At 36.9% G+C, this 18417-nt stretch overlaps 4 protein-coding genes across 5 annotated transcripts in view; 2 read left to right on the top strand and 2 right to left on the bottom strand.

The window, feature by feature from the left end:
- Window positions 1–18417, top strand: part of LOC109009972 (deoxyhypusine synthase) — an 871604-nt gene that overhangs the window by 842386 nt on the left and 10801 nt on the right. The window lies entirely within an intron of this gene.
- LOC109010043 lies at window positions 4766–8333 on the top strand. The gene is made up of 7 exons (XM_018990752.2): window positions 4766–5325; window positions 5540–5625; window positions 6409–6487; window positions 6619–6678; window positions 6876–6997; window positions 7424–7495; window positions 7864–8333. The coding sequence occupies exons 1-7, from the start codon at window positions 4906–4908 to the stop codon at window positions 7964–7966; spliced, it is 942 nt and encodes a 313-aa protein (XP_018846297.2). The 5' UTR covers window positions 4766–4905; the 3' UTR covers window positions 7967–8333.
- LOC109010028 (histone acetyltransferase type B catalytic subunit) lies at window positions 8559–14789 on the bottom strand. Of its 2 annotated transcripts, none has more exons than XM_018990734.2 (10): window positions 14581–14789; window positions 14392–14436; window positions 12343–12452; window positions 12120–12188; window positions 11942–11980; window positions 11782–11858; window positions 11578–11677; window positions 9827–9908; window positions 9572–9732; window positions 8559–9432 (listed from the first exon to the last, which is right to left on the bottom strand). In XM_018990734.2, exons 1-10 carry the CDS (start codon window positions 14657–14659, stop codon window positions 8797–8799), a joined length of 1398 nt encoding a protein of 465 aa, XP_018846279.1. In that variant the 5' UTR covers window positions 14660–14789; the 3' UTR covers window positions 8559–8796. The 2 variants fall into 2 exon arrangements, with proteins under 2 accessions (XP_018846279.1, XP_018846286.1); XM_018990741.2 differs by having other exon boundaries at window positions 14392–14433; window positions 14581–14788.
- On the bottom strand, window positions 15933–18394 carry LOC109010021 (F-box/LRR-repeat protein At4g29420). The gene is made up of 2 exons (XM_018990724.2): window positions 17886–18394; window positions 15933–17052 (listed from the first exon to the last, which is right to left on the bottom strand). The coding sequence occupies exons 1-2, from the start codon at window positions 18337–18339 to the stop codon at window positions 16169–16171; spliced, it is 1338 nt and encodes a 445-aa protein (XP_018846269.1). The 5' UTR covers window positions 18340–18394; the 3' UTR covers window positions 15933–16168.

The following is an 18417-nucleotide window of genomic DNA, read 5'->3' as shown; positions in this document are numbered from 1 at the left end:
AACATTGAGAAAAATAGGATCAAATGCTATGTTGTAGCTCCTCCTTTGTGTATGCCACTAAACTTGGTTGTCAGATATGCTAATATTATCAATGCCTACCCCATTGCTGGGAATTTTAGGGGTAAGTATTTTGCTCCTCAGTTGTTTGATGAATTGCCACTTAAGAGTGCTTTTTAGCCTTTTGATAGAGGAAAAGATTTTTTGGCTGAAGTGAAATATGATATTGTGATCAAGATTGGACTTAGAAATAGGGCATTGGTTACTTACTACATAGCTTATATTCTAAGTTGCATTACTAAACATTCTCATGAGTACAAAGTTTTAGTGTTGGAACGTATATTGGGAGGCACCGCCACATCTCTTCTATTTTCAGCTTGAGTCTTGGCTTGTTACAAAGCACGATAAAAGGGACTTTGAGCAACAATGGATTTTAATTACATTTTTCTAAGGCAATAATTCTTGGCAATGGTATTTGGGTTGTTCGGAAATCTATTAGTTGATACATTGGGATTTGGCCCCATTTCATCATTTGACGTTATTGCAGGCTTTCTGGCAATTGACATGACAATTATAATGTCATCATGGAGTGAAAACTATGGAGACCCTTCAGAAAACAAGGACTGGCTTACCCAGTTCAAGGTTGCTACCTTGGGCATTGTTTCTGATGAGAAAACCGCATTAATGGGTGCTATACAATTCCTATTTGATGGCGAGCTAAGCCAGAAGACCCATTATGACTTTGACTTCTTTGTCATTGGAGCTAGAAGTGGTGGTGTCTGTGCGGCCAGATTTTCTACTAATTATGGAGCCAAGGTGGGGATTTGTGAGCTTCCATTTCATCCAATCAGCTCAGAGGTTATTGGAGAAGTTGGTAGAACGTGCGTCATTCATGGTTGTGTTCCTGAAAATATTTCGGTGTATGCAGCTACTTATGGTAGTGAACTTAAGGATACCCAGAACTTCGTGTGGGACTGAACGAGAAAATTGACTTAAACTGGAAGAAACTTTTGCTTAAGAAGACAAAAGAAATAATTAGATTAAATGGAGTTTACAAGTGATTATTGACAAATGCTAGGGATGTTCAAGTTGGAAAAAGATCATTTGTTTGGTATGGATGTGTCCTGAGAGATGATGCTAACATCATCATTGTGGGTTTTGGAACTAACACACAAGATAAACTCACTTGTGCATGTGGCAAAGCATAACTTGAGTGGAAGGGTCTCACCTACTATTATTGAGGATAATGTTATGGTAGGTCTTAGTGCTATTAACTATGGTTTTACCGTTGAAGATGAGGCCTTTGTTGATATGATGGGAGCAACACTCCTTAATGGTGTTGTTGTTGTGAAACATTGAGTGTCTACTTGTAAAAAGAAAATTATCGTTTTTTACCCGGGTGGTGGGACAATTGTGGGCAAGGATACATGCATCTTTTGGGCAAGGTGCTTCGATGAGAGATGATTTTTCACAATCCAAGAACTAAGTACATGGGCCATAGGCCATAGGCCAATTTAGTTTCATTAACAATTTCCTTTATTTTGATTCAACATCTTTTTTAGACTATAGGACTGTAAGTGGGCCTGGACCCTTAGTTTTATTTTCTTGTTTATGCTTTTAGTTTGGTTAGCCTTGGCCCATTTAGGGGTCATCCCGTTTATGTACGAGCCAAGGGTTCTAATGTTCAATATCCAAAAGTTTAATACAATATACACTTCCAATTTCTTTCTTTTTCTCTGAAGGCAAGGTCATCCTCGGATTTAACCCTATTTTCTTGCATTTTCTCTTATTTTTTACCCATCCAAATACCTTCCATCAAGTGTGTTACGAATTAATATTATGATCCTGAGGGCTGAAGGTTTAACCAAATCAGTATTCAACAGTTCTAGCGCTTTTGGATCAATGGTTGGGTATTTAACAATTGATATTAAAGTATGGACCATGTCACAAGTTCTAGTCACGGAGAGAAAGACCTATAGGTTGGATTAAAATATACTGGTACTATGTATGTGTATAGTGTTAAGTCATTGAATACTGATAGATGAGTGAAGCAGTTAAAAGGAAAAGAGCTACCATGGGCTCAGTGTCAAGAGAGTGGGCCGTCATGGACGTTGGATTCAGAAGCATGATAAAATGTTATAATCCTAAGGGTTAAATATTTAACCAAATTAGTATCTAACAGTCCCATGACTTTTGAATCAATGGTTGGGTCTTTAACACAATGAGAAATAAAGAAATTTGTTGAGAAAGGCTGAGTCACGGGGAAGAGAAAATGCAACATTACAATTTATGGCTTTTGGTCATTTCACATACTGCTAGTATGGAGATGTGGCCAGTGTATTAAAAACCAACGCTTAGGAATAGAATTTTCTTTTTAAAAATATTATCTTTGGATCATTATACTTTACAAACTCTAATTTATTTATACAACATAATTAAAACATGAGAAATGATACTTGCAGTCATGAGTGTGCAAACGTCGTGCAGTCGTTTTGAAAAAAGTGAATAAATATGGGACCCACTTGAAAAGAATTTAATTTTTTAATAGTAGACTCCACTCTTTTTCAAAGCGACTACACGGCGTTTGCGTATTCTACGACTGTATGTAGCATTACTCTTAAAACATTAGGCGAATTTTCTTGTAGATTCAATTAAACTTTCAAAATATCATACTCTCAAAGGAACTATCTTCAAAATGAAATATTGTTGTAGTTAAATCCTTTATGAACCAACTAAAAATTAAATAGATACAACAAAAATATATTATTTTATCACAAAAATATTAAATAAAGAATTTTTTTTTTTGAATATTACATAAAGAATATTTAATCAGACACAATTTGTCCTTTTATGTGTTTTCAGAATTTATTTCTGTGGTGGGCTGTTTTAAGTTTATGCTTTGTATCATCCTTTTTAAGAGTTGAATTTTTGTCATACTTTACCATGGTTCTGTTGGTCTCATTCCTTTTTCTTTTCTCTTTTGACTTTTCTAAAGTCCAGAAAACAACGGATTCTCATCCTTTAAAGAACAAGAATATAAGGGTTTTTTTTTTTACTTTTTTATTTTATACAAAAAAAAAAGAGTAAAAAACAAAAAGAGAAGTGCCATGAGTGTCATGATCCACTTCATTGCAACTGGACTTTTCATAATATTTTTTTCAGAATAAAAGAAATAAAACTTTAAAGAAGTTGGATTGCTCATATTTCCCTTTATTTTTTAATCCCTAAATATATAATTTTTTTTTCAGACATTATTTTCTCTCTGTTTCATATTTTTCTTTCGTTTTTCACTGTAACCATGATCCATGTTAAAGTAACTTTGGACCTCTAATCAAATTTTTTGTCTTGAATCTAAGTTCATAACCAATCAGAATTTCTTATCAAGAAGAGACTAATGGTGAATAAAAAAAATTACTTAATATTTAATTATGATATAAAAAATACGCTTGTGTATATATATACACACACAAAGCAACTCCTTTCATCCACCATTAATCCATAAGAATTTTTATTTTTTACTCATTTTCATGTTTTTGTCCTATCACTATAGCCCCCTTGCCATGGAATTTGTTTTTAAATATGAAACTGTAGGTTTGGGATATGGGATGAGATATAAAATTTTTATCTAATCTCATTTTATCTCATTCCAACTTATTTCTAAACATAATTCAAATATAAAATTTATAAACTAATCATTACAATTTTTTCAAATCTCAAATAGAAATAATATTATAAAACTATATTCTTACAATATTTTAATTTTATAATATTTTTTATTTAACTTTTTTCTCTAATTTCTCAAAACCTAAAAAATATTCAATTCAAACTATCTCACTACTATTCACAAATTATCTTATTATTATTTATAAAATTATCGTCTCATCTCACTCTCCAAATGAGCCAGAACTCCCATTTCTCTCACTTCAAATGCTTTTATCAACTCACACTTCATTTGTAATTCTGATTCATTCTCCACTAATTATGAGTCAATTTGAATTCCATGTTGGCGACATAAATTAGGGACAAAATTTTTTATAATTTTTTTAAAAATAATAAAATAAAAAGGGTGGTGCTCGATTGCTTTCTAAATGTGCCCCTAGTTCATTTTATTTTTTTAATGTTAAAAAAATACACGCATAAATTCATTAGTAACAAGTTTTTTAAACTTCCATAAAAATAAAAATAAAAAAAGTTTTTTAGACATTAAAAAACTTGGATTTTTAAACTTTCATCTCAATATTGACATCGTCAAGATCCATGTCTTAAGGAAAAGTTCGGTTCTCATCTCAATATTTTCTTCAACCTGAATTTTGACGTTCATGGATGTTTTTGTATCCACCTAAATTTTTGATGATGTCGTTAATAAGCATACTTTTAATTCTTTGTTGGATGATGGAAGTGATTGGAAGTGAAGGTGTTGAGTGAGTTTGCTTCCTTTTTAAAAAATAATGCCCAAGTTACTCTCAAGGTGAAGGGCGAACCTCAAATTTTAAACTTGTCAGAAAAGCTCATAGTTTGTGACATCACTCACAAACTGCGATCTCGTTAGATGAACTATGAGTTTTGACTTGCGGAAACTACGGTTGGGAAATGAGATGAAGGAGAAGAGCTTCTAGGGGAATGGGAAAGAAGGACAAGGGTTGGAAAAGAAGGACAAGGGTGAAACTCACCGTTTCAATTTGGTCTTCAGTTTCGTTTCCCACCAAATGCAATCCGCCCCGTTTTATTAAGCTCATTACATGTCATCAAGGGTGCGCAAAGGGTGCGCGAATTCGACTACGAGTAGAGTTTTCGTTGTACGAAATAATAATCCGGCTTACTACGCTGTGAGGACTGAAGAGTGAAGAGGCGCAGGTTAAGGAAAGCCGGCAGGAGATGGATAAACGATGACACCAGCCTCCACAGCACATGGAATCATCTGCTGCTAACATCGGCCAGCTCCCCAAAAGGATGCTTATCCTACGCCCCTACCCACCATGCCCTTCACTGCCAAACACTCCGATCCCGTACCCCATTTTTTCACTCAGCACCCGCCGCTTCCCGGCCTTTAATCTTTCCAATCCGACCTGTACTCGAACCAGAACGTTCCTGTGTACCGCTAAATCGAGTCGAACACAGAAACTGAATACCCAAAACTTGCAGAGAGAATCTGAACCAGAAAAAGTAGAAGGCGAGGACGAAGATGACGATAGAGATGAGAATGAATTTGAATTTTCAGCGCGCGGTGGGTACCGCGGGAGAGAAGAAGAGAAAGATTACGATAGAGACCCCGAGTTCGCTGAAATCCTCGGTAGTTGTCTGGACGACCCGCAAAAGGCACGGTCCAAAGTAAGCAACGCATCGTCGGGATTTCTTTGCTCAATTCCTGTTCTATTTTTTTCCAAAATAAAAAAAATAAACTATCAAGTTAAAGTTTTGAGTGTTAGTTTTGTTGGAAGTGGTTGAGAAATAGTGTGGATAGGGGGTATGGTTTTGGACCTGTTTGTAGTAGCTTTTGGGGATTTTTCGTGTGTGACTTAAAAGGGGATTTGTCGAATCGCAGATGGAGGAGAGGTTGAGGAAGAAGAGGAACAAAATTTTGCAGACAAAGACTGGTTCAGCAATACCAATGAAAGTGACATTCAACAAGTAAGTTTAAGTACATGGGACATTATGTAGTGCATAATGTGACATTCAACTAATGCAACTTTGTGGTGCGTAACGAAATGCAGAATGCATTAATAGTTTTATATATGCTAATTGTCCTCACGTGATTGCTTTTCATAAGAATATGCGAGTTTTTAATTTGTTCTTCAATTTGTTTGAACCTGAACGTACGTTAGATATCACTTCAATTTGTTTCATAAGAGCACTGCTCTTCTGTATCACTGGTTCAGCTAAGAAAAGAGTCGTATAGGATGGCATTTGCAAGTTTGCATTGTTACCAATATTATGGGTGCAGAATTTAGGAGAGATCCCCATGTTCAAACACAGTTTTATCCCCACTTAAGCTTTATGGACCTCAACGCAATGTTCACTGATCTTTTTTCCAATGTAAATGTTTTAACAATTAGTTTTTTATTTCATCTTTTTCATTTTAGACCGGATAGGATCCAGATACAGGACTTATTGAATTCAAAGTGATAAATTGAGTTCATAAGTATTTTTGCATTCAGCACGAATGGTTGCAGAGTCCACCATGTTTGTAGCTGAACCTAAATTTTCCTTGAGGGCCGAAATATTTTAAGTACATGTTTCTTGTTTCTGGAGACGGGATCTTTCATCAACTTCCTATAATAGATGCGACTACAACTGTTTCATCATTTGCTGTTTCTTGTATTATACTTGGTCTCTTTCATTGAGATTTCCAATAGGCGTGCAATTAATCAGTATTCTGGTGTCAATTTACTCTTTGTCGACTGACATATCCAGATTTGATTTCTCAAACTCATACATATGGTTCGAGTTCTACAATGTTCCACTGGAGAAAGATATTACCCTAATTTGTGATGTAAGTGACTGCTCTTCAACTTAACAGTGACCTCTTCACAAGATGAGGTTGTTGACCTTTTCTTTTTCTTTCTTTAACCTTCCCCTTTTTTTTCCCGGTTTGAAGCCTACTGACTTTTGGTTTATTTTCAGACCATCAGATCGTGGCACATTATTGGACGTCTTGGTGGATGCAATTCCATGAATATGCAAGTAAGTTTGATTCTCGTAACTTTTTGATATATTTTTCATGCCATACCCTATAGGAAGTTGTGGACATGGATGGATGGCAAGTTACTTGGAAACTTGAAGGAGAATTTTTAAGTCATTTAGGTTCTTTGTTAATTACACTACCCATCAAAAACAAAAGTTCTTTGTTAATTACATAGTACACAATGTTGTTCCTGCAGCTGTCACAATCTCAGTCGGATAAAAGACCAAGTTATGATGCTGTTCAGGGAGCAAATGTGACACCAACCGCATTTTACAATATTGGGGATCTTGAGATTCAAGACAACTTGGCACGATTCTGGTAGGGAACCATTTTGAAATTATGGATAATGGATGCGAGTGTGTTTATGTTTTTTTTAATATTCTTTTCTGGATAATGCTCAATATAGGTGTGATGATTGTTTTTGGTAATTGGCAATGGAAGTATTTATATACATACATTGAGAGAGAGAGAGAGAGAGAGAGAGAGATCTTGCTCATAGATATGCTAACAATAATAACAGACTGATAAAAAAATTCAGTTTTAACAGGAATGGGAGTGTGTTTGTGTTTTTTTTTAATATTCTTTTCTGGATAATGCTCAATATAGGTGTGCTGATTGTTTTTGGTAATTGGCAATGGAAGTATTATATACATACATTGAGAGAGAGAGAGAGAGAGAGAGAGATCTTGCTAATAGAAATGGTAGCAATTTTAATAGACTGATAAAAAAATTCAATTTTAACAGGGTGGATATTGGGACCCGTGAACCGCTGCTTCTGGATGTTCTGATAAATGCATTGACACAACTAAGTTCTGAGTAAGCTCTGCATCTCTCTCTATTTCTTTTCAAATTATCTTTTTAGTTTGTAGTGACTCACCAATTAAGGTTTGGGCCAGGAAGTACTGATTAACTTGTCTCTGCATCTTTGTGTTTCTACATAGGAATGTGAGGTTAAGACAGGCATGCATACGCTAATAGCTAGGATTCCTTTTTTTTTTTTTTTTTCACTCTTTCAGCTCCATAATTGTTCTTGGCTTGGCCTTAATTGGATACTTTTGAATCTGATGTTTCTTCGTTGGTCTTAGGCCCTATTTTTACGTGGACTTGAAAAAAAAAAAAAAAACTCATATTTGTCTGTTCTAATTTGTTTATTCTTTTACCCCTGTTGTCTTTTGATTTAACAGCATAATTGGAATCAAGCAACTGATGTTTGGTGGATCCGAATTTGAGAACTGGAAAGAGAACTTGACATCAGAGGATGCAGGTTTCAGCGTCCACAAGATTTAGTGCACTTGTTATGCGTCCGGGGGGGAAGTCTCAGATAGAGCTACCTTCTCCACTTGCTTGATTTCACTGGAAGATTTGGGTGCAAAAGACCAACAATGAATGAAGATGTTGTAGGATAAAGCCAGTGCCTAGGCACATGTGTCTCCGTTATAAATGCATACTTGAGAAGAGTAATCCGGCGGAGCCATTGAGAGAAGGTGTATAATTTGGTTGTAGTTTTAAATCAGTTAGTGAACTAGCTTTATAAAAAATTATTGGGGAATTGCATCGACATAACACAAGGGAGTGTAGAGTAAACTAGCTTTTAGTGAAACCTACGACTTTCACAAAAATCTTCAAAACTTTCATTCCCAGTGTTTCTCAAGCATATCCTCTGCAACTGTGGGCGATGTGAAAATGACTAGAATGCTTTAAACATTTCACACAGATTCAGCATTTGCCCGATAGGTAGAGATATACTGGAAACCATCAATTCAAAGTAAAGATGATGGGTGCAGCTGGTGTCCCTTGGGGGGAAAAAGTGGCAAATGGGTCATGATTGTTACACTACTCGCTTTGGAGTTAAAAAGTGTAGCGCACTTCATATAGAATACATGCTAACCACATCAAAGTGTAGCCTTTTAGATGCTCGAATTCAGCGAATAGTTTAATAAATTTTCTAAATTAACATAAGTTAGAACTTCCAAGTACAGTACAGCCAAATCATCTACAGAAAATCCTCCGTTCTTAAAAAAGAATAGCGTCACTGAGACCTCTCGTATGATTGCATCATTTGATAATACTAAGGAACTTCACAGATAGTTCACTAGGATGCCTCAGCCCCGATTCACTCAATGCACAGATACCTTCTGTGCAATTAACTTGATTTCTTTGACCCTCTCATCGACTAATTGCCGGAGCTGCTCTTCTTGGGTTGTCTCATTTTCATCCATCTGAACACTACTAGCTTCACCAGCTTGAGACCTACACATTACAAACGACATCTCCTGATCATAATCACCTGGAACTTCAATTAGTCGCTTTCCAGCAGTCCCAGAATCTTTCCCAATAATATCATCCTTCACACGTTTAGAAATGACGCTCACATAATCTTCCATGTACTTGTCAACAGGATCAAGGGCAAGATATATTAAAACCTCCCAACACTTGAGAAACTGTTTTTTGTTAATCTTCAAGCTTTTCCTAACATCATTAATGACACTTGGAGGTGGCATGAACCGAGGGATGTGGATTTTCTTTGACAGTTTCCCTTCCTTCATGCATGAAACAACAGAACTAACTGCATGCTGGATTGGGTCAAAAACAAGCAAGCGTGGGATGTCAACACAAGTTCGCACATGCTGGAAGTAGTCTAGTGGCTCTTCAACTGTCAGGTCATAAACATCTTCAGACACTGCAACATTGTTCAGCACCTCCAGAAGGTAACGGCCATAACCTTTGTGTTGGTAAGGAGGTAATACCAATATCTGCAACAAGCAAAATCTCAATGAATGCTAAATAGATGAGCCAATGAAGTACAAATCCCGCTCACATAAGGGCACCAAAATTGGATTCTCTGTATCATGCAAGGCAAGATTCAATTAACGACAATAAATAAGAGCAAACCTGACTAAGTCGCAAGCGAGAACTTTCTGGATAATGGAAAAAACGATAAATGGCTGTAAAACCAAGCAATCTACATTGAATCTCGCCCTGCTGATCAGGTTTCTTCTGAATCAAGACGTACAACTCCCATCGTGAATCAATAACATCAATAGGGCTGCTACCTAATTCAGAAAATAGCACTGTTAAAACCTGAAGCTATACTGTAAAAAAAAAACATTCAAAGGTTGCAACAGCCAAGATGAGCAAGAGCATTACCGTCAACAAGAAGAAGAACAAGAGGTATCAAGCAACTATAAAGGTGCCCAGCAGCTGTACTGCCCACTACCATGCGAACAACCTGACCCAGGAAAGCACATCAACTATGGTACTTAGTCTCAAATAAACAGGCATAGATATACACATGCAAACAGGAGCATGAAAGGAAATGGCCATTCCAAAACCCTTTTTGATGTGATACTTTTTTATTTTATTGGCACCAGGTGTCAAGAAATAGCGTCTCGATTAATCACGGGCGTGCACAGGCCCTCGGCAAGGAGTTCCCCACAAGGAAACAACAAAAAGACAATTGCTTTTCTATATGCACTACTCATCAGGATGCAGCCTAGTGATCAAAGAGCGGGCTTGAGATGAGCTGTGAACTCAGACACCTCGGGTTCAATTCTGCGCTAGGGGTTACCATGGATTAACTGATGTAGAGTTCTGGCAAGTAGGATCGTGCATCAAGGGTTTACTCCTTGGGGGTTGGTCTGAAAGGCCTTGCCATGCTGAGATTCCATGACAAAAAATAAATAGATATGTATGTGTACCAAGGCAGGCTGGTATCAAAACAATACAAAGGGACACATTAGGTGTATATATTATGGCTGTACAATAACCGACCACACCAGCCGTCACAGATGCGAACCGGCTGCTGGAGTCCGGAACCGGTTAGCTGGCGGCAAAAAAATATGAAAACCGACGTCAGCTGGTTCAGTCCGACCGAACCGGCCAATTATATATATTTTATATTATACATATATAAATTGACAGCATTTCACTTAAGTGAGTGAAACGGCGTCATTTTAGACTTGATGTTTATAAAAAAAATTATATAAAACGACGTCGTTTGGCTTAAAACGGCGCCGTTTCGACTAGGGTTTAATAAGCCCACCCCCTCCCCTCCCCTCCCCTCCCTCTTCTTCTTCTTTCTTTAGAATATCTCTCCTCTCTCACACATTCACATGTAGCCCCACCGTCCTCCACTCCCCTCCATATTCATAGCGCCACCGACGGGAAACCGAAGAACCGACTGGAATCACACCGACACCGAGACTGCCGGTTTGCTCCCCCTTAATTGGCCGGTTCTAAACCTTTGAAAAATCCGTCGGTGTGGCGTTGGTTTTGGACTGAAACCGCACCAATGACATCGGTTTTCATCCCTAGTATATATATCATCCAAAAACAAAAGCATCTACATTATTGAGGTAAACTGTCAATATTGGCATCCCCCCACCAAACCCAAAAAAAGTATAAAGAAAATCAACAAGGAAAAAATTGAAGCCACAATCATTGGAGGGAACTGGAAATAGAAACTGTAAGTATTTTAAATGTCTTTATGGGATGGCAGCGCATAACCTAACATTTTGGAAACTCTGCACAGTAACCAACTGACAAAACACAAACCAGGGAATGCAAAAATTTTCTGAAAAAAGAAGTATTGCAGAAGAGAAGCTTTGCTTACCACAGAAGCAAATCTAGTGCTTTACTAATATAATGGTCACCTCTTAATGGTTTAGGCCATATAATTTGAACATTTAAGCAAATCTAGTGCTTTACTAATATAATGGTCACCTCTTAATGGTTTAGGCCATATAATTTGGACATTGGGAAATCTTGGTATTGAAACAATAAGGTATCAACCACCATTATCGACAAAAAACCACATTCAGTGGCTGTGATTACAGACTTCAAGACAAGCAACTATATTTTGTTCATGAGAATGAATCACAAAGATATACAAAAAGAACCTCAACATCTGAGTTAGCTGCTTCCAAATGACTGTTAGAATTGTTGATGTGCCCATTTGAGGCTTTGTGCTTCAATATCTCCCCACTTGAGATAATAGATCTGTGAAAGATTAAAAGATGGAAATAAAAGTACAAGGAACCAAAACCAAACACTGCATGCAAAAAAAAAAGACTGAACATATAATTTGCAACATGAAATGGTACCTAATAAGATTAGTCTCTGTTGAAAAAGTCAGAAGAAAGTCATCTTTATTCTCAATAATAGTCTCGGCGAAAATTCTCTGTAGAAAATGACCAACTGATCAGCAGATCTATGGGAACAATGAGGAGAAGCGATAATTCACAGCAGACAATTAATGTATACCTGAAGAGCAGCTTTCAGATCTGTGATACCTTTTCCTCCCTTACAATAAACAAGACCAATTATTAAATGCAGATAAAGAGTAAAGTAGTTTCGATTCTTCAAGTAAAAGATATTGTTTCTATACGAATATACTTTTCTTGCTTATCCAAAAACAGTTCTAGCAGACATGGATACTTACATCAGCTGTGCTCTGAAATGTAATGTCGGCATATGCATGGAATGATACGCAGCTAACCCAGATGGTAATCTGCATAAAATGCATTAAAAGATGCATTAATGAAAGGGCCCTTGTAGAGAACTTACCATTCTACTTATATACTTAAAAAGGAAAACATTGGTTTGACACCATTCATCTTTCACCAGCAAGCTTCAATATGCCACAATTACAAAATTTTAATTACCTTTAAACCTTGGTAACCATATATCTTCCCATCTTCATCAAAAAAGCTGCTCAAGTCAATAGGGTCGATGCAGAAACTGTCTGCAGAATCCACCTCCTCTTTTCTTGAAACTATGACACAAACAATCAATTATATCAGCAAGAAGACATGAAGTTCAAACCAATCAAGAAAGATAACATGTAATGAAAGAAAAAAAATAAATTAGAGAGGAAATAGACAAAACATCTGATCTCGAGCTGCTTATGTGATAACTTACAAGGACGAATTGGAAGCTTGACTTGTAAAGAATCAAGGGTGATGCAATATCAAGATTGTTATCATAAGAGCATTAACCATGCCAGGATGGTATTTCTCTGCCCTACAGTTTTTTTTTCTTTTAACAAGTAATCGAGATTTTTATAAATAAAAACAAGATGCATAGCCCAAATACACGGTATGTGTACAAAAGAAAACGCCTAATTAAAAGAAGTAAATACAAGGAAATTATGTAAAACGTATGAGCTACATAATTTCCTTTCCACCTTAAGACAAATACATCCTTTTCTAGTTAGTCAATTCGCGCTCCATCTTTTCAACCACACCATCCCAAATAGACTTGGGCTTGAAAGAGGCTTCCCAAGGGAGGCAAGGTATTTCATAGGCAGAGAGGATGCCTTGAACCCAAATATGCTAGCAAGGCTCTCCATCAAGAGCTGGAATTGTAAAGCCCTTTCCTATCATAAGAAAAATTTCTCACCGGAACCAACACTTAAATAAGAAATAACCTCAAAGCATTAAAAAAGTGCCCTCAAGAAGTGGATCTAACCTTGATTCGCTCCACAAAATATCAGAGTATATTAAGATTATTGAACATGCACAAATACACATGCTTATGTGCACAAGCATCAATTGCTTGCAAATTGACCATGTTAACACAAGCATTAACAGGTTTTAGATTACCAATTTTTTTTAGACTAAGCAACTAACCCAGAGAAAATTCCTAAAGATAACAATATAAGGTATTACAAATAATAGGGATATGATATTTGTTTTGATGAGTAAGAATGAGATTTTATTTACTCCAGTAAATAGGTGTAACCCAAGTATTGAGGAAGTATACAAACGAGAACACCTAGTTACAATTTAGGAACTAACCCCAAGGGGCTGGCCCAAGTGGTTAAGGCCTTGGTCTTGGTGTATAACTTCCTTTAAGGTCCAACATTCAACACCTCATGGGTGCAAAAAATCCTTTGGGGCCACACCCTCTGCTGAAAAGCCAGCAATTTAACCAGTTACGTGTAAGGAAACTTCTGAGGGTGCGGTGCACACCGGGGTTTACTCTGCAAGGGTGGATCTGAAAGGCCCTACCTTGGAGAGGTTCCCGACATTAAAAAAAAAAAAAATGGAACTAGAAAAATATACAAGGAAACCATGAACACTAGTTCCATCGAATACAATAGTCGAAGCCCATAGAAGGGATGTATTATTTATCCCCAGACGGACATTTCACCAACTGACTCTTTATATCTCACTTCCACAGAGCAGGATGGACTCAACAAGATCAGATTCCAAGTTCTCAAGAAACCACATTAATTCCCAAAGAACCTCAGCTAATAAAATTGTAGCTTTCAATCCTTGATAACATTAACTTAACAGTCCAAAAAAAAATAATATTAATCAAGTTAATGTTATTCGGCATGATTTTGCTGTTGACTCTATTGAGGACATTAATCATCAACCCAAAATAAAGGGAAAAATAAATGAAAGAACATAATCTTCAAAATCCATACCATTTTAATTGTCCCACATTATCTCACTAAGAAAAACCTAAAAAAACAATGCCCATGAGCATTTAACCCCCAAAGCCAACTTTTTTTTTGGGCTAAGTTCTACTTCTATATACCCGAGTTTTTTTATACAAACCACGATAAGAACCGAACATGTTTTTTTTTAACTCCTTATGCAACCAGGATATAATATCAACGAAAAAAATTCTAATATTGCATTACTATAAATGTTAAACCAAAATCAATCTAGTACTCTTAATTAACACCCATAATTCAATCTTACCCAGGTAAATTTTAATGCACTCCTTAGCCTCAACTCCAGCATCTGCTAAGAAAAAACACAAAAGAAACAGTGGAAATAAGCTAAAATGATGAAATTGCTTCCGAAAACAAAGAATGGAAACAAAACCACGTAAATGAAGGCCCGTGAAGAAGCTCCGGAAGAACGAAAATGGGAACTGAGATGACTCACCGATGTTGGAGAAGCCGACGCGCCTTCGTTTCTTGGGCTCGGCGATGGGATCGGCGGTGGGTTGCTGCTTCTGGCCCATTTTTGGGAGCTTAGGGTTTTCCAGAGCGGGAAATGGGAGGAAGAGAGGCGGGAAAATAATACTGTACGAACCGTGAAGGAATCGGGGATGGGTTTTTTATACAAACAGGAGAAGATTATTCCGCATTGGCATTGCACATGCAAAAAAAAAGCCGCTTGTCTACGTAGGCCCACCCGGCTGTCGCCCATTTTTCTTCCATTTTCATATTTTTTTCCTATAATTTAACCAAGGACCGCATACGAGGAAATGGATGGAAATGCTTAGATAACCTTAGAGCTCGTTTATTTTTAAAGATGAGATGAGATTAAAATTAAAAAATTATATTTTTTAATATTATTTTTATTTTAAAATTTGAAATAGTTGAATTGTTTATTTTATTTTATATTGAAAGTTAAAAAAATTGTAATAATGAGATGAGATGAGATGTTTTCTCAAAACAAACAAGGCCTTAACCGAGTTGAGTAGAGTTTAGTCAAGTATGTGTTATTTTCCAATTGAGTGGATATCTATTTTTACAAGCGAGCTTTTTTCTTCATGAATCAAATTCGATTCGAGTTTAATAAGATGAGTATCAAACAAGCTATCAAAGAGGCTGGTTCATCTATGACCATACTTGTTTGAATTTACTTAGATCCATTTATGACAAAATTAAGTTTATTGATGGCTAAAGTTTGCACTAGATTTAGGTCTCATTTGGTTACACATGTGAGATAAGATGAAAGTTAAATAAAATATTGTTAGAATATAATTTTTAAATATAATTTTTATTTTGAAATTTGAAAGAATTGAATTGTTTATTATGTTTTGTGTTGAAGTTTAAAAAAATTGTAATGATTAGATGATATGAGATACTATATTTTATATAACCAAACAAGGCCTTAGTGGGTGCCAGACGTCTCGAGTTTGATTCTTGGAACGCCCCCATCCCCCATATTGAAAACAAATGCACCAACTCAAGTACAAATGTCATGCTTACTTAGCCTTTATTTTTAAGTCCAGTTTATTGAAGTGATCTGTCACTTGATCTGTTGCATAAAATATACATCCTCTCAGCTAGCATCATGTATATGTCGTGGTATACCCGATCCCAGCAGTTAAGATCTCATTTTTTATCCAAGCAAATTGAGAAGAGAACATGCTTCATAAATAGAGGCTATAGTCATCCATAGGATCATTGAAATGTAAACATTTATTCTTGCACATGAAATATATTTGAAGTCTAAATGCAAAAACATATTCACAAAGATAAAAAGTTTCTGTTTTTTGAGGGTTAAGAATGAGAACTTCAAATACAGGCATTGACACTGAAGCATAACAAGAAACTAGCTTTTTGGTTACATTCATGATGGGCGTTTGAAGATGATCACATGGTTGGTCCTTGCAGCCTCCTCCAAGCATGTTCTAACCAAATGTCACGAATTTTTGCTCGGAGTAACACTTGAATACTTCCATCACATGTCTCCTAGAGCCAGTCAACAAAACAAATTTTAGACAACTGCACTTATCAAATTAGATGCCATCAGAAACCCAAACGTCTGCCATTCCTTCTTTCCACACTCCCCATTTCCATCTAACTCCAGGACAAGCAGCTCTACACCTCCTGATAAGGTTGCAAGCAGTGAGAAAACCAACTTGATGGTAGATCATTAACACCATGGCCGACAAGTTGGTGCATTTATCCAAAATAGAGAAAATGAATCGAAGTGTAAGCTCAATATCATACACTGTAATCAAATATGCAACAATTTCCTTCAAACCATTCATCCCAATTCTACCTTCCAAACCTCCTGAGCCAAAACTAGAAAGTGCCTCTGTCCAACCTCCAGCGCCCAAATTAAGATAGCTCAAATTTGGGAAAACATCAAACAGTGTATCAAGGCTAAATCCAGTCATTTTCAATTGCAATGAATCTAGTGTGAGCTTCTTGACAGTTCTACCCCATGTGAACATGCAAATGAGACTATAAAGATTCACAGACTGAAGCTGAAGGGTTTTCAAATGATGAAGGTCTTTTACTTCGAATTCATTTGCTTCCTCAAGGGAAAGGTGGAAATCAGATAACGAAGGGGTTTCAAGGACAAGAGACTGTGGTTTAATACACTTCAGTGTGAGATTGACAAGGTTGGGTGCCAATATAGCTAGAGAAAGTGGAGCATTTGACACTGTCCAATGACAGGTCTTAAGGTGCAGAAGATGAATCTTTGGCTCCTTAAGTCCTCCCACACCTATCAAATTCAGAGTTTCCAGAGAGGGGAAGCAATTGTTAACCTTGTTTAGGTCTTCATCATCCAGTCTTATGAACTCAAGTGTCAAGCTTGTGAGCGTAGGCATTGGATCCAGGCCATCCACTGACAGCCAAGCATTCTTTACCTTTAGTTCGAGAAGAGTATGACCTACACATGCAAATACAAACATTAATGCCATTTGATCACCTTTGATATATATATATATATATGTATATAAGATCACATGCAGCATGATTAAGTAAATGTAAAACTGAAGCTCAGGTATTCATGAAATTAAATAATAGATGGAAAATGAACTCGTACAGTCATATTCGAAACTCATATCTCTCAGCATCAACATCTTCCTTGCAAACACAAGTCCACGAGCATACAATTCTAGATGGGGCATGCTTGATATTATATCCAATGCATACATGATATTCAGCAGGATCATGCAAATTTTATACTGTTGTTGTGTACATAAATAAAAAGTAATCATATTTCGTAAAGTTATTGTTCATTATTTCTCTGACATCTTTTGACTTAAACTTCTATTTGTAACTCACAAATCTTTTTACAAGGTGAGATATATAACGTCTTGTTTCAGAATTTTTTTTTCGTCAATGTGGTATAGTGCAGACTCATAAAGCAATTGAAGGTCATGTAACGGTGACATTTACAATCTTATTATTCATTCGAATGCATTCACATAACAAGTGAAAACTCATTTCTCTCGATATTACAGTGAAAGAATTGACTTAGGTCATTAATTTCTTTCTAATCCACAGAACAAACAAAAAACCATACAAAAATTACCAACAGGAATCTTATGCTAAATATGTAAATATCAATATAGCGCAACGTGTTTCATACACTGCCCTAATAATATAAAGCTATAAGCTCCTCTTATTAACAAGTAAAGGAAGATTTCATAGGTACTTTTACCCAGGAAAAAGAAAGAGGAAAAACTCGTAGACATAGAACGTGTACACGGAACTCACAGCATGATGAAATCAGTGACAGAACCTCCGACTTTCTCCAGCAAGACTGAACCCAAAAGTCCGACAAAGATAACGATTTCAGTCCTCCGCCGATCTCCGGCAACCACTCCCTCACGAAGCTCACATCGGTGAGGTAAAGGTCGTCGGACTCGTCCTCGACGTCGTCATACGATATGCTTCCGAGAGACTTGTCCACGCCAATCGAGACGGATTCGAGGGTCCGAGAGTTGCGAGCCAGGGTGCTGAAAACGGCCTTGAATGGCGTGACCAAGTGCTTCGTCTCGGGTGCACGAGACTTTAGGTAGCGCGACAAGGTGCAGATCAGGTGGACGGAGGCGACCTCGTAGGAGAGCGCGTTGAGGTTTTTCGAGACGAGCCGGCACCTAGCGAGCTCGGCCGAGTCGGCCAGTCGACCCAGGATTTCGACAATCAGAGGCGGTGGCAGCTCTTCCATGTAGAAAGAGAGCGAGCCTTTCGGAGTTTGGAGTTGAAAGGGCGTGGCATTTGAATCTTCGGTATCTAATAAATTAGA

Source organism: Juglans regia, chromosome 1 (assembly GCF_001411555.2).
Source record: "Juglans regia cultivar Chandler chromosome 1, Walnut 2.0, whole genome shotgun sequence".
NCBI lineage: Eukaryota > Viridiplantae > Streptophyta > Magnoliopsida > Fagales > Juglandaceae > Juglans > Juglans regia.
This window is presented reverse-complemented; position numbering and strand designations above follow the sequence as displayed.